This window comes from Schistocerca gregaria, chromosome 3 (genome assembly GCF_023897955.1).
Source record: "Schistocerca gregaria isolate iqSchGreg1 chromosome 3, iqSchGreg1.2, whole genome shotgun sequence".
NCBI lineage: Eukaryota > Metazoa > Arthropoda > Insecta > Orthoptera > Acrididae > Schistocerca > Schistocerca gregaria.
The window spans coordinates 234,008,683-234,024,723 of NC_064922.1; the positions used below are offsets into that span (position 1 = coordinate 234,008,683).

The 16,041-nt window shown below is 44.6% G+C and overlaps 1 protein-coding gene across 1 annotated transcript in view; it reads right to left on the reverse strand.

Annotated features, from left to right (window-relative positions):
* Nucleotides 1-16,041, reverse strand: part of LOC126354685 (uncharacterized) — a 1,729,166-nt gene that overhangs the window by 88,185 nt on the left and 1,624,940 nt on the right. Inside the window, exon 5 of the mRNA XM_050004488.1 lies at nucleotides 2,446-2,603. Within this exon, the coding sequence (XP_049860445.1) occupies nucleotides 2,446-2,603 (158 nt within the window). The remainder of the gene's footprint in view (nucleotides 1-2,445; nucleotides 2,604-16,041) is intronic.

Below are 16,041 nucleotides of genomic sequence, written 5' to 3' on the forward strand. Positions count from 1 at the left end.
GGCTGACGACAGGGCACAGAAACCTACCGCTAGGACTTACTGGGGTGTGCAGACAGACAATGGAGAATACCTATCATCGCCAGCGTACTACATGCTCCTGCCATTGCCTATGCTGGCAGTTAGCAGCTCTGCAGCGAGGGCGTACTGGGACACTGTCGTACTATCACTTAACGAATGTTCCAATATGCAACAGTACCACCATGAGCAATGCAAAAAGATTTTGAATATGAGTGTCTCCATTGTAGTGCTGATGCTGCTTTGTGCAACCTGTGTCTGCTTCGAGTGGAAAACTACTTGTGCTATTAAGCTCCACCAGTTGCCAACAGGCTGGGCCAACTACAGAAAACCAACGAACCAGGTGGTTTATGCTAAGAATTAGAATAAATCTTGTATTTTTGTGTCAGTACAGAAAACATACGTTATATATTTGTTGTGCAGAAATGTAAATAGGGCACAATCCAGAGACTGGATTTCTTCAAAGGGGGGGGGGGAGGAGGGGGGGGCGGTTGAGGAGCCTTGCACCAAGACTCTTTTGGACACAATGCACAGTTTCTGCAATTCTCAGCAAAACGACGCCATGCAGATGGAGGTGAGCATCAACTTGAAGTCCAGACACCGTTTCACAAGAAGATGTATTCAGAGTGAAATAGCGCTTATCCAGAATGCTGACATAGAGGGAAAAGATAGCCAGAGCCTCTGAACGGGGAACGTGGGCAATATTACAGCAGGAACAGACGAAACAAGAAAATCAAAATACATGAAGTCATCGCCACCCAATGACGACACCTGGCCATTAGGGCCTGGTTTGCCTTCTGTGGTTGGGGGTAGGAGAAGTACTGACCAGCAAGCTCTCATAAATAACCTCCCCCCCCCCTAACCAGACCCTCATTCTCAGATCTCACATACTCACTTATGTTGTCTGTACACCACTGTCTGTGATACGAATGCTACCACCTTCATTGGCTCTTAACTTCGAGGCGACGAACACTGCAGTGCCTGATGATGCATCCAGTTACCTTTGAAGGGCTTTGTCTCCAGTAGCTGCAGGTGTCTGCCTGAGCCGGGAACTGTATGAAGACAACTTGGTGCATTTGCACCAATGGGTCATCTGCTCCCTGTTGGGTCTCACATGTAAGCCTCAGCTAGGGGCCTCCCGGCATCAGTGTTAGTTTGCACCTTTCTGTTGTGGACCCTCTCACCACGGGATTAGCCGAGCGGTCTGAGGCGCTGCAGTCATGGACTGTGCGGCTGGCCCCAGCTGAGGTTCGAGTCGTCCCTGGGGCATGGGTGTGTGTGTTTGCCCTTAGGATAATTTAGGTTAGGTAGTGTGTAAGTTTAGGGACCGATGACCTTAGCAGTTAAGTCCCATAAGATTTCACACACATTTGAACATTTTTGTGGACCCTCATCGTGCTGGTCAGCACCCAGTGCACGAATATGCCTTTTACTTTGGCTGTGCTGGTTTCTATGGTCTAAATACCATCCTCCCCACTGTGGCACGCTGCTGCCACGAAGCAGTCAGGCTGCTGGGAGCTGTGTCTGTCAAACATTAATGGCGTCACATGGTAGCGTCAGTGTTCGGTTAGCCACACAAACGCCACCACCCTTCGGTTTTGGCGCATATTGCTCTCCACCAGTAGTCGCTGACACTGGCGCGTGGTTTGTCAGCAGCGAACTACATCAACAATGGGAAATAGCATTCTGCATGCTGTACCAAAATGGGTAAGGGATTTCTCCATCAGTCATCACCCTCTATACAAACCATATCTAGGCAATGAAATGGCGCCATTTCCTGATCTACGAATGGCCAGTTACTCCTCCGCTGTCGGTGTTAGCTCTTAGCCGAAACAACTGAATTCCAGGTTAAATGAATTTAACTGGTAATCGTTGTTTTTCACTGGTTTCAAACTGTTCCCACTTAAATGTTAAAAACATTCTGAGGGTGTCTGTATGAGTAATTTCCAAAACCATTAATAAATAAAAAAAACATTAGACACAACAATATTTTTCTCAGTGATTCTGGAAAATGGGCTAATAACCCAAAATCTAGATCGAAAAAATTAATAATTAATGAAATTGATGGAAAATAAGTGTGTTTTTCCCAGACTACAATGTTTAGTAAGTATTCACACTGAAATCAACACAAATTATCTACTGTCATTTCTAGTTCCCTAATTGTACTACTCTATTTCGGCTTTCCTTAGGATGACTCGTCGTAAACTCACTTTCACCATTGGAGTGCCGAACTGCACTATAGACAGCTCTCACGGCAAAGGCAATTTTATACCTGGTATGTAAACAGGAAACGACCGACCAGTCTTGTTAGGCGGGACTTAGTACAGGAACAATACGCCAGGGGCGCAACAGTAGACTCACTTGCCACGAGCAGTCGATTTAATTGCTCGTGTTAAAGGTGCACGAGGTGGTGCCGCGCATGCAGCTTACCTGTGAGAGGAGGAGGAAGACTCTACGGAGATCTGTCGCTGGTGGAGCGCGCGGGAGAACTGCACGAAGGCGGCGGTGAGCGCGCGCCGGCTCAGCACGTCGGTGCAGCTGGGCGACGGCCCGCAGACGCCCCCGCCCGCCCCCGCCGCCGCCCCCATCTGTGCATCCAGGCACCGCCGTCACCACTCGCCCTGCAACACGCTGGCGTCTCAGCAGCAACGGGACGTCGCCTACACCAGTGACTACCGTCGGTAACTTCAAACACACATTGTGCTTCTTTTGTTTCCAATTGAAGAACGATTCTAATCTCAAACTCTTTATTGACTGATGCAAGTTTAGGGTCTTTAGGTTCCTCTCTAACCACACATCCATAGTAAGTCAACATTACAGTCCGTGTCGTACATAAGCAGCGATAACTGTTTACAACATACCACAGTGCAGTAGGGGAAGTCGAGACGAACAATATGATATCACACACTTCTGGTCTAACAGGTCGGGAAACACACTCAAATTGGCCATGCGATATTTTGAACATCCTCTTGCCCTCTTCTGCTGCCGGCTTCGTCAGCCAAATTTCTAATTTTTTTATTTCGTTAACAGTAGTAATTTAAATTTCCTCATGAGAGAACGAAAGAAAAAAGTCTTTTATGAAGGTTGTGCAAAAATCTAATTACGTTTAAATTTCGATCTAAATTTAACCCTTACAATAACTGCATTCTCGAAATAAGAAGGCCATAGAAACAAAATCATTTAGTTGCTGTTGAAATTTAAAAAAAAAGATTTAAAATTTACGAACATCTCCGTCTAACAATTTTTAAGTCCAAGAACAAGGTGTGTTTAATACTCAAGGATGATTTTAGTGAAAAAAAAGACACAAGCTTCAAACGTGGCGGCTTAAAAGGGTGATTGCATACTCAAAACCTCCTACGGCGCACATGCGCTGAACTTTGGGTACTGCCTGTTGTATGGCGCTTTGAGATTCTTTCTTGGCTTGACAGACTACAACTGCCCGTATCAAATTGTTCGTCTCAACTTCCTCTCTTCCTCTACACCACCGTGTTATACGGTAAAATGTTGTCGTGTACACTCTGCTCCTGGTCGTTTTGAATTTATGCCCATGTTATAATTCAAAGAAATTCAACACTGTCAAGCTCTTGTAAGTGGTTGTCTTGATATTTTAGGCACAATTGGAGGGAAAGATATTACAAGTTCTGAATTGCATATAGCGTGTCTTTTCAAAGTTTTGTGACAAGGAAATGGCTGGGAACCGTTTATTAACAGCCATGAAAATTTAATTAACCCAGTGGTTCCAAACAGGTGGTCCGCGGACCCCCAGGGGTCCGCAAGATGCTATTCGAATAAAAAATATATTTCGTATGACAATAGATTTTTGTTTTGGCCGCTTTCTGGCATGAGCAGAGCTTTAGCGAACGCTGACTTCTGCGTCTAGCGTCTTCCTAGAGCCAACTGACTGGACTTCACAAATTGAGTAAGTCAATAGCCGGCCGCTGTGGCCGAGCGGTTCTAGGCGCTTCAGTCGTGAACTGGGCTGCTGCTACGGTCACAGGTTCGAATCCGGCCTCGGGCATGAATGTGTGTGATGTCCTTAGGTTAGTTAGGTTTAAGTAGTTCTAAGTTCTAGGGGACTGATGACCTCAGATGTTAAGTCCCATAGTGCTCAGAGCCATTTGAACCATTTTGGCCGCGCGGGATTAGCCGAGCGGTCTAGGGCGCTGCTGTCACGGACTGTGCGGCTGGTCCCGGCGGAGGTTCGAGTCCTCCCTCGGGCATGTGTGTTTGTTTGTCCTTAGGATAATTTAGGTTAAGTAGTGTGTAAGCTTAGGGACTGATGACCTTAGCAGTTACGTCTCATAAGATTTCACACACATTTGAACATTTGTTTGAACCATTTTGAATAAGTCAATAACACATTGGTCCACTTCTGGATGCCAATAGTCTTGGCATCGATTGGGAGAGTTGTTGGATGTCTTCCTGAGGGATATCGTGCCAAATTCTATCCAATGGCGCGATAGTACGTCAAAATCCCGAGCTGATTTGAGGGCTCTGCCCATAATGATCCAAATGTTCTCAATTGGGAGAGATCTGGCGACCTTGCTGGCCAGGGTAGGGTTTGACAAGCACAAAGACAAGCAGCAGAAATCCTCGCCGTGAGCAGGCAGGTATATCTTGCTGAAATTTAAGCCGAGGATGGCTTGCCATGATGGGCAACAAACAGGGCGTAGAATATCGTCGACGTACCGCTTCGATGTAAGGGTGACGCGTATGACAGCCAAAGCGATCCTACTATGAAATGAAATGGCACCCTAGGCCGTTACTCCAGGTTTTCGGGCCTTATGGCGGGTGGCAGTCGGATTGGTATCCCGCCACTATCCGGGGTGTTTCCAGGCATGTCTTCGGCGTCGAATCTCATTCACTGGACAGGTCTTTATTGATGAGTCTCACTTCGAACTGAGTCGGTGACCAGCGAAGTTAATAATGGTATAGGCAACGGAATATCTATTCATTGTCACGTGAGTTCGTCGTGTTGAGTCTACGCTATTGGTAAAAGGCAGTGAAAAAGGGACATTATGTGATTCTTTATAGCCAGGGGTCTGCGTAGATATGGATAACCGGGGGTATATCTACAGGTATCCACAGTAGTACTCATTTTGTGGTGAAAAGATGAAGAGCAGTGTCACTACGTGTGTAATGAGCGAAAAAATATGAGAATGGAAAGATGCAGTATCAGGCGTCCCACAAGGCTTAATATTGGGTCCATTACGTTTCACATTTATGTTCATGATCTGTCGACTATTCTCCCCCCCCCCCCCCCCCCTGGAAACATAGCTTATACGTTGATGACATTCGGTTACGTCTATGTGCAAGTCCACGGAAACCCGTGCACCGTCATCTAGCATCTAACTGCTCATTTACTTACCTTGTCAGTGTGGGCGCAGAATATGGATTTGAAACTTAACTCGTCTAAAACGCAAGTAGTCTTAGTTGCTCATAAAATAAGTATTACGTCACAGTTTAGAAAATCTGTTCCACCCTTTTAGTACGAAACGGCACAGAAATACAGGCTGTGCACGAAGTCTTGCCCTGATTATAAAAATTTATAACAGAATAACCGTTTGACATAATAAGTTGTATTTGATGCCGTTACATAGGTTAGTGTTAACTAGTTGTTGTTCAAATGGGTCAAATGGCTCTGAGCACTATGGAACTTAACATCTGAGGTCATCAGTCACCTAGAACTTAGAACTACTTAAACCTAACTAACCTAAAGACATCACACACATCCATGCCCGAGGCAAGACCGTAGCGGTCGCGCAGTTCCAGACTGAAAGCCTAGAACCGCTCGGCCACATTGGCCGGCTACTAGTTGTTGTGACCAGTAAATGGCGCTAGTGCTGCACAACACCGACGCGTTCTGTTAGGTCACGTTAACTGCTGGCGAAATGGCGTCGAAGCAGGAGAAAGCGCACTGTGTACTTTGGTTTCACGAAACGAAATCGCCCGTCAGTGTTCAGCGTAAATTTCGGGCTTCTTATGAACGTACCCCTCCTGACGTTAAATCAATAAAGCGATGGTACGCAAAGTTTAACGAAAGAGGCAGCGTTGAAGATCGTCCTCGAAGTGGCAGGCCTCGTGTGAGTGATGCAATTGTTGATCGTGTTCGGCAATCGTTTCAACAGAGTCTGTGTAAATCAACTCGTCAAGCACCACGTGAACTTCAAATACTGCAAGCAAGTGTGATGAAGGTTCTTCATGAAAGCCTGAGTTTGCATGCTTACACAGTGCAAATCGTGCAGGCCTTGCAACCGAATGATTTGCTGACACGTGCTGAATTTGCAACTGAGATTCTCAACAGTATTGGGGGCGTTAATGATTACTTAAATCACATATGCTTTATCGATGAATCCACCTTTCATGTCCGTATATGAGGCTCAGAGTCTCCACGTGCTACTGTACAGTTACAGCAGACAGCGAAAAAGAAGAATATCAACATGCATACTTTTCCAGCAAGATAGATGGAGCTCCCCCGCAATCCCGCACCCATTGGGCTTAGATAGCGGGTGATTTCCTGGATGAAACATTTCTGGATCGGTGGATTGGAAGGAACGGTCCAAAACCCTGGCCAACCCGCTCTCCAGATATTATGCACCTTGACTTTTTTTTCTGTGTCTCTATCAAGGGCAGAGTCTTCGTACACCGATTGCTGACGTCGACGAACTGAAGGCTACGATACAAGATGCTGTGGGTACTGTGACAGAACACATGTTACGAAACACCTGTCGGGAACCGGAATACCGCTTAGACATTCTCAGAGCCACCAAGGGAGCACACGTTGAGGTTTATTAACGTAAGTGGTCTTAAAAGAAACTAATAACACTAACTCATGTAATGACATCAAATGTAAATTATTGTGTCAAATGGTTATTCTGTAATAAATTGTTATAGTCAGTGCAAAACTTTGTGCTCACCCTGTAAGTTTTCGTACTACTGAAAACTTGGAGACAGGTATCAGTATCACTACATTCACTACAGAAATATAAAACTCTCTAACTCACAAACAAACTCTTAGAATCACGAATACATCTCCTACTTCATTATGGAGTTCCTATTCTTCAAACACTTTCGTATGAGAACTTACACAAAATGGAAGTGGCGTTGAATGCTTGTGTGCGAGTTATTTGTAACGTTCGATATTCCGACCATGTCACTCGTGCCTACAAAGAATTATTATGGCTGCGTGCCGACTGTCATACCCTTCGTTCTCTATATTGTCTTCTCAATCATTGGATTCCCTCTTGTTTATCTTCAACACATATCTGAACAACACAGAAGAAAAACTCGTTCTCAATAAAGTAAAATCGTCTCTGTACCAATACATAACACAACCATGTCTTCAAAATCATTTTCTGTATCAGGTACACGACATTGGAATGATCTTTCTCAGATTATCAGAAAAATTAAATTCCTTTTAAATTCCACACGATAGCTACTGATGCACCTTCTATAACAGTAACTCTCTCTTTCATACACTTGTCCTCATCTCACTCTTGTAACATCCCCTTCCTCTCCAATTTTCCATCTCCCTCGTTTCGCAGTCCTCAGCTGAAAGTGAGTTCAGTATGACACCTATATTTGTACATGTTACTAACGAGGGACACTCTCCATCACCCCCCATCTCTCCATCAGATTTAGTTGTAGAATGACCCAGTGGATAGTCAGTCAAAAACTGAAATCATATCAAGCGTGAAAAGAGGAAGAAGGGAAGGTGTACTGAACTGTAAAGAAGGAAGCAAAATAATAACAGTGAACAGTCCAAGCTTAAGATCTGCGGCATCAAGTGAAGTGGATAAGTCAGGGCGTCGTAGTTATATGGTCACGGTACTGGACTGTAAAGCGGGAGATCCATGTTTAACTCTCTCTCATGTTCCTTTTTCTTTTTTTTTTCACAGAATTATGAAGTGTCCGTCCGGTCATTGACGTGTATGGAAGTCGCAGAACGAGGTGGAACGCGAAGACAAAAGTTCAGTGAATTAGAAAACCTTGTATACCGACAATTTACCCAAGCCAGAAATGAGTTACGTACATGATGCAGACATACAAACCTGGGGTTTGCATTATGCTAAAAGAATCGGTCTTGACTTCACGTGTTCACCTCATTGACTATTCGCTTTCAAGAGGAAATTCAAAATTACGGGCTGAAAGATGACCAAATGTGTAAACAAAAATTATGCCAATAAATTGGAAGAACTTGTAGACTATTTCAAGAAATTTGTTATAGCAACTAATGGCAAATTTGAATAGTATGAAGATGCATTGTCATCAACACATATCAGTTCGGTTTTAACTATGAAATGAAGTCGAGACGCACGTTATCGTTAGTTGGTGAAGACGACACTAAATGTTTTGTAGACCTACCGTCGCAGGTTCGAATCCTGCCTCGGGCATGGGTGTGTGTGATGTCCTTAGGTTAGTTAGGTTTAAGTAGTTCTAAGTTCTAGGGGACTGATGACCACAGATGTTAAGTCCCATAGTGCTCAGAGCCATTTTGTTTTATAGACAAAGTGCGTGCCACTTCTTTCAGTTACATTATACAATATGCTCTTAACAAAGCAGGATTTCTTTTGTCCATTATATTTATTCGCGCTGTTATGCCGTGGTCGGTTGATGAATTTTGTCTCAATTCCTAACGTTTCGTCTCCGACTGCGGGAGACATCTTCAAGGGGGTCCGTAGGTCGATGGAAGGTCCAACACACCCACTGGCTCGCTACTGACTGCCGCTAAATTCCGTGTCCGCGCGCTCCCGCACCGCGGTGTGACGTCACGTGTTTTGAAAACGCCAGTGCAATTGACCGCTGTCCGTCGCCGTCGATCGGAGTTGCCATCACCCAGCAGTGGACGGGTGGTACACATCTTCTTTAACACCGGCATCCATATACCGTGTAATTTCACGCCCTCCTCCTTTCGGTTGAAATTATTTGGGTGTTTAGCGATTTCGATTGCCTCCCTGTAGAGCCTTTCGTAATATCCGCTTGTGGCCGCTAGTACTTGCGTCTCCTCGAAACGAATATTGTGGTTCCCTGGCTGGAAAGCATGCTCCGCAAAAGCTGATCGTTCCGTTTCACCTCTTCTACAATTTCCCTTGTGCCCTTCCAAACGTTTAGAAACAGTTCTTTTAGTGGTACCCACATAAACATCACCACAGCTGCATGGGATCCTATACACTCCAGCTTTTTCCAATGGTTTGCGAGCGTCACTGGCAGGCTTAAGGTATTCCTGTATCTTCCTGGTGGGCTTGTAAATTACGGTAATATTCCGCTTCGTCAAGATCCTCCCTATTCTTTCCGTTACATTTTTAACAAACGGCAGGAAAACCTTAGATTTTGCTGTAGCCTGTACGTCAGTATGATTTCTGCGTGGCTGCCTCAACGCACGTTTTATTTCGGCGGACGAATATCCGTTCTTCATCAGTGCATTGTGGAGATGTTCCATCTCAGCGTCGAGCAACTCAGGTTCACAAATATTTCTAGCTCTGTCCGCTAACGTCTTGATAACACCCCGCTTCTGTTGTGGGTGTTGGTTCGAATAACGGTCCGTGTGCGTGGGTTTGCGGCATACTGAGTGGACCAAACTACCATTTTCGTTTCTAAAAGCAAGCACATCGAGGAAATGTAATTTGCCGTCTACCTCCTCCTCCATTGTAAACTGAATTCTCGAGTTTATACTGTTCAGATGTTCGTGGAACCGGCTTAGTTACTCCCTACCATGTCTCCACAGCACAAACGTGTCATCCACGTATCGGAACCATACATCTGGTTTTCTGCTGGCGGTACCTAAGGCCTGTTCCTCGAATTTCTCCATAAAGAAGTTTGCAATTACGGGACTCAGAGGGCTTCCCACAGCCACGCCATCCGTTTGCTCATAGAACTGTTCATTCCACTTGAATTATGTGGTCGTTAAACAACACTTAAACAGTTCTGAAATATCGGCAGGAAAAATTCGATCCAGCTGTTCCAATACATCATTAAGTGGAACCATGGTAAACAGCGATACCACATCGAAGCTGACCAATATGTCCTCCGGCTGGACCACTGGACCACTATGCCATTCAATCTGCTTCTTTATATAAGAGCCCGAACGGCCCACATGTGGTTTTAACAGCGTAGTCAAAAACTTGGCTAACGAGTAGGTGGACGAACCAATGGCACTTAGTATCGGTCTTAACGGCACATTTTCTTTATGAATTTTGGGCAATCCATAAAGCCTCGGTGGTAGCGCAACCGAATTGCAGAGACCTTTCTGTACATTCTCTTCAATGGATGACTTTTTTATTAACCGCGACACAGTTCTGAGAACGTTGTTAGTGGGGTTCTTATTAAGCTTCGTAAATGCTTGCGGAGCCAGTAGATCAGTAATTTTGCTCTGATAGTCGGCGACATCCATAACCACCGTTGCGCTTCCTTTGTCAGCTGGGAGAACCAAAATACTATCGTCGTCATTCAGGAGTTTTAAAGCTCTTCTCTCACCCACAGTTATATTACTTTTCTATATGGATTTCTTCAGCTGTTACAGAATCCACACTGCGAATTCCTGCTTCTTTTACTTACATTTTACTTAAGATTTCAGGAAAAAATAGTGTATTTCGGCCGAAAGTTCAGCAGTAAGTGAATAGAGTTCTTAGGCAAACCCCCAATGTCACTGCGAACTGTCGCGCGTCAGACTAATGAAAGATTTTAATGGTCGTCCGATTGCTCCTTAAGTTGTTGCTTTACTCCTTGACTGCAAGGATAAGGACTTGTACAATTTTGGTGTGGAAGTAGACATTACCATTACTCTAGGTTGTATACCTCCTGTGTTTGGCTTTAGAGAAGTGAAAGACTACGATTTAGGAAATCTGTACAGATACACAGATCAGTATTGTTTGCTTGATCGTGTGATTATTATCAAAGCCCAAGTACTGACCCATAATCACCTTCGCTCTCCGAAATTCCAGGAGATGTTCAGGTTTGCTTGAACATATGCATGATTCGATAGAATACACGTGGAAAACCTCAAAAACATGAAAAACCTATATTTTGATAAAGCACAGAGAATACTGTATACTTTATGTTTCCATCATTTTTTTTTGGGAGTGATCACATCGACATTCATATCACATCCACATTCATACGAGTACCTACAGTGGAGCACACAAAGAAACTGGTATAGGCACGCGTATTCAAATACGGAGCTATGTAAACAGGTAGAATATGGCGCTGCTGTCGGCAACGCCTATATGAGACAAAAAGTGTTTGGCGCAGTTGTTAGATCGATTACTGCTGCTACAATGACACGTAATCAAGATTTCAGTGAGTTTCAACGTGGTGTTAGAGTCGACGCACGAGCGATGGGACACATCATCTCCGAGATAGCGATGAAGTAGGGATTTTCCCGTACGACCATTTCACAAGGGTACGGTGAATATCGGGAATCTGGTAAAACATCAAATCCCCGACATCGCTGCGGCTGGAAAAAGATTCTGCAAGAACGGACCAACGACGACTGAAGATATTCATTCAACGTGACAGAAGTGCAACCTTTCTGCAAATTGCTACAGTTTTCAGTGCTGGGCCATCAACAAGTGTCAGCGTGTGAACCATTCAACGAAACATGATCGATATAGGCTTTCGGACCCGAAGGGCCACTCGTGTATCCTTTGTGACTGTACAGCACAAAGCTTTATGCCTCGCCTGGGTCCGTCAACACCGACATTGGACTGGTGATGACTGGAAACATGTTGCCTGGTCGGACGAGTTTCGTTTCAAATTGAATCGAGGGGATGGGCGTGTACGAGTATGGAGACAACCTCATCAATCCATGGAACCTGCATGTCAGCAAGGGACTGTTCAAGGTGGTGGAGGCTCAGTAATGGTGTGGGGCGTGTGCAGTTGGAGTGATATGGGACCCCTGGTGCGTCTAAATACGGCTCTGATAGGTGACACGTACATAAGCATCTTGCCTGATCACCTGCATCCATTCATGTCCATTGTGCATTCCGACGGGCAATTCCAGCAGGACAATGCAATACCTCACACGTGCAGAATTGCTACAGTGTGACTGCAGGAACACTCTTTTGAGTTTAAACACTCCCGCTGGCCACCAAATACCTCAGACACGAACATTATTGAGCATATCTGTAATTCCTTGCAGCATGCTGTTCAGAAGAGATCTCCACGCCCTTCGTACTCTTACGAATTTAAGGACAGCCGTGCAGGATTCTTGGTTTCAGTTGCCTCCAGCACTACTTCAGACATTAGTCGAGTCCATGCCACATCGTGTCGCAGCACTTCTGCGTGCTCGCGGAGCTCCTACACGACATTAGACAGGTGTATCAGTTTCTTTGGCTTTTCAGTGTAAATCGGGAAAGAGAGAATATCTCACTCACCCACAGGTGTACAAGTCGGCTGCGTCGAGAAGGAATTCCTGTCGTATAACACACACATGTCACCATTGTGGTATATGACACAGCAAACGTGCTTTCCGGTGGAGGATTCGATTGACTTGTCACCTTGTTATCAAACGTTTTCAGTTCCCATTCGAGAGCCACTTCCTTTCGGCTGCTAATAGAGTAGTTGTGCGGGTCCTTTCCATAGATTTCGTTGTTGCAAACCGACTTTAACTGCAACACAGATACGAATCTGAATAAGGCGTACTGACACGTCAATAACCTGACGGAAAGTTTATAATTTTGTAAAAATAAAAGAAAATGAAATGGGAGAGCAGTTTTTTTTTTTTATCTCATTTTGTTCGCTTTTGTTCGTTGCATCTGTTCGGGGCGGACGTCGTAAGACATCCATTTTATGTTCGTTTTTGATCGATTGGCTCAGTTTTTTTTATTACAGAGGGCGCGTAACCCTCTGACCGAACACGCTGAGCTACCGTGCCGGCTAGCAGTTAGATTTGAACACGGATCTCTTCCTTTGCAGTCCAACATTAGGACCACTTAACCACAACGCGATGGCTCTTCCAATTCGCTTGATGCTGCACATCTTGCGCTTGAACCTTAAGCTGTTTCTATCTTGTTCTTTTTTCACAGTTCTTCACGGTGGATCTGTGTTCAGGCTTTCACGGACTATCCACTGGGTCGTCTTACCACTAAATCTGGCCTTTTTCAACTATACCTCCTCCTCTCGTGATTACTGACCAGAGTATTCTGTATCACTAGCCGAAATTTATTTCAGAAACTCAGTTAGTCTTTCTCCTCTCTTGGTCCTAGTACCAAGCCCATATTCTCCCGTAAACCCTTCTCTAATTCTTCATCTACAACCGAACTCCGATCCCCCATGACTAAGAGACTTTCATGTCACTTTACGTACTGAATTACCTCTTCAACATCCTCATACACTTTCTCTATCTCTTCATCTTTGGCTTGCGACATCGGCTAATGTAACTGTCGTTGTCGGTGTTGGTTTGCTTTCGATTTTGATAAGAATAGCCCTACCACTGAACCATACACTGTAAGTCATTCTCTGCCCTTGTAGCCGACGTAATATCGTGTTGAGCCGTACAGCTGATGTAATATCGTATTCGCAATTTGTGTACACATTTCATAATTTAATATGGCTATAGATCGTCAGCAGTACCTGTTCCTGTGCATCGAACTACATAGACATTATCAGACACAGACCCTGCGCTTATCAAAGGAAGGGAAACAGATGGGAAAAACATTGTCTCTCCATGTGCGGGAACCACAGGAACTGTGTGCGAGCGGTATAGATTTTAATAGCTACTCCGAATATTTCTTTTGCTTAGTGCTTGCTCAATATACATATTGAATAACATCGGGGAGAGGCTACAACCCTGTCTCATTCCCTTCCCAACCACTGCTTCCCTTTCGTGCTCCACGACTCTTATAACTGCCATCTGGTTTCTGTAAAATTGTAAATAGCCTTTCGCTCTCTGTATTTTAACTCTGCCACCTTCAGAATTTGAAAGAGAGTATTCCAGTCAACTAAGTCTACAAATGCTAGAAACGTAGGTTTGCCTTTCCTTAATCTATTTTCTAAGATAAGTCGTAGGGTCAGTATTGTCTCACGTGTTCCAACAATTCTACGGAATCCAAACTGATCTTCCCCGAGGTTGGCTTCTACTAGTTTTTCCATTCGTCTGTAAAGAATTCGTGTTAGTATTTGGCAGCCGTGGCTTATTCAACAGATAGTTCGGTAATTTTCACATCTGTCAACACCTGCTTTCTTTGAGATTGGAATTATTATTTTCTTCTTGAAGTCTCAGGGCATTTCGCCTGCCTCTTACATCTTGGTCACCAGATGGTAGACTTTAGTCAGGACTGGCTCTCCCAAGGCCATCAGTGGTTCTAATGGAATGTTTTCTACTCCCGGGGCCTTGTTTCGACTCAGGTCTTTCAGTGCTCTGTCAAACTCTTCACGCAGTATCATATCTCCTCCCCTTTGATCTTCATCTACGTTCTCTTCTATTTCTATAATATTGTCCTCAAGTTCATCGCCCTTGTATAGACCCTCTATATACTCCTTGCACCTTTCTGTTTTCCCTTCTTTGCTTACAACTGGGTTTTCGATCTGAGCTCTTGATATTCATACAAGTGGTTCTCTTTTCTCCAAAGGCCTCTTTAATTTTCCTGTAAGTATCTATGTTACCCCTAGTGAAATAAGCCTCTACGTCCTTACATTTGTCCTCTAGCCATCCATGCTTAGCCATTTTGTCGATCTCGTTTTTGAGACGATTTTATTCCTTTTTGCCTGCTTCATTTACTGTATTTTTGTATTTTCTCCTTTCATCAATTAAATTCATTATCTCTTCTGTGGCAACACGTAAACACGCTGGAACAACGTCTGCATTTAACGACTTCATACAGGCAGTGTATTTAAACGTCCGCATTTAATGACTTCGTGCGGACAGTGTATTAAGCAGGAAACGAGCCTCGATCGAGATGTTGCGGAGTGGCGTTTAATGGGCGGCGCACACAGTGGGTTTGCCGGGCGGCGTGATTAATGAGCCGGTAAGGCCTGTCAACACGGCCGCGTGGCCCGGGGTAACCAGCGAGTGGCCACTGCGCTGCCCGCCGCTGACACAGGGGTGACCAGCGCCGGGCCGTCAGCCAACACGGACAGCCAAATTGCTTGTCGCCTCCTGGTTGCACTGCGGCGCATGTTTTGGGCGAGCTAATGCTGTGTCAGCGCTATGCTTTCATTCACAGTGCTTACACGAGGCTCCCAAATGCGGGTCTGCGAGGTGCTGGGGTGTATTAGAGTTTGTACCTCTTTAATTCTGACGAATTTTGCATGAGAACTAGACATGCACTCGACCGCCTCCTTACCTACCACCTAATTAACTATGAGCACAACGGTAACGGAAGGAAATGAAGGTGGACCCTGCTAGGTGGTAAAATAAGAAGTGCACAATCACAATAATTTAATAAAAATTGGAATCTACTCAGTTAAAAACGAGTACTTTATCATAACAAACAACAGGAAATGGGATTCTGCATATACCGGGTGATCAAAAAGTCAGTATAAATTTGAAAACTGAATAAATCACGGAATAATGTAGATAGAGAGGTACAAATTGAGACACATGCTTGGAATGACATGGGGTTTTATTAGAAAAAAAAAACGTTAAAAAAATGTCCGACAGATCTCGCTTCATCTGATCAGAATAGCAATAATTAGCGTAACAAAGTAAGACAAAGCAAAGATGATGTTCTTTACAGGAAATGCTCAATATGTCCACCATCATTCTTCAACAATAGCTGTAGTCGAGGAATAATCTTGTGAATGTGGTGTCACCGCCAGACACCACACTTGCTAGGTGGTAGCTTTTAAATCGGCCGCGATCCGGTAGTATACGTCGGACCCGCGTGTCGCCACTATCAGTGATTGCAGACCGAGCGCCGCCACACGGCAGGTCTAGAGAGACTCCCTAGCATTCCCCCCAGTTGTACAGCCGACTTTGCTAGCGATGGTTCACTGTACTAACAAAGAATCAGAAATTGAAAATATTTTCAATAATCATTTTTTAAATGTTGTGGAGAAAATAGGATCCAGATCTTCACTGGAAGAGGC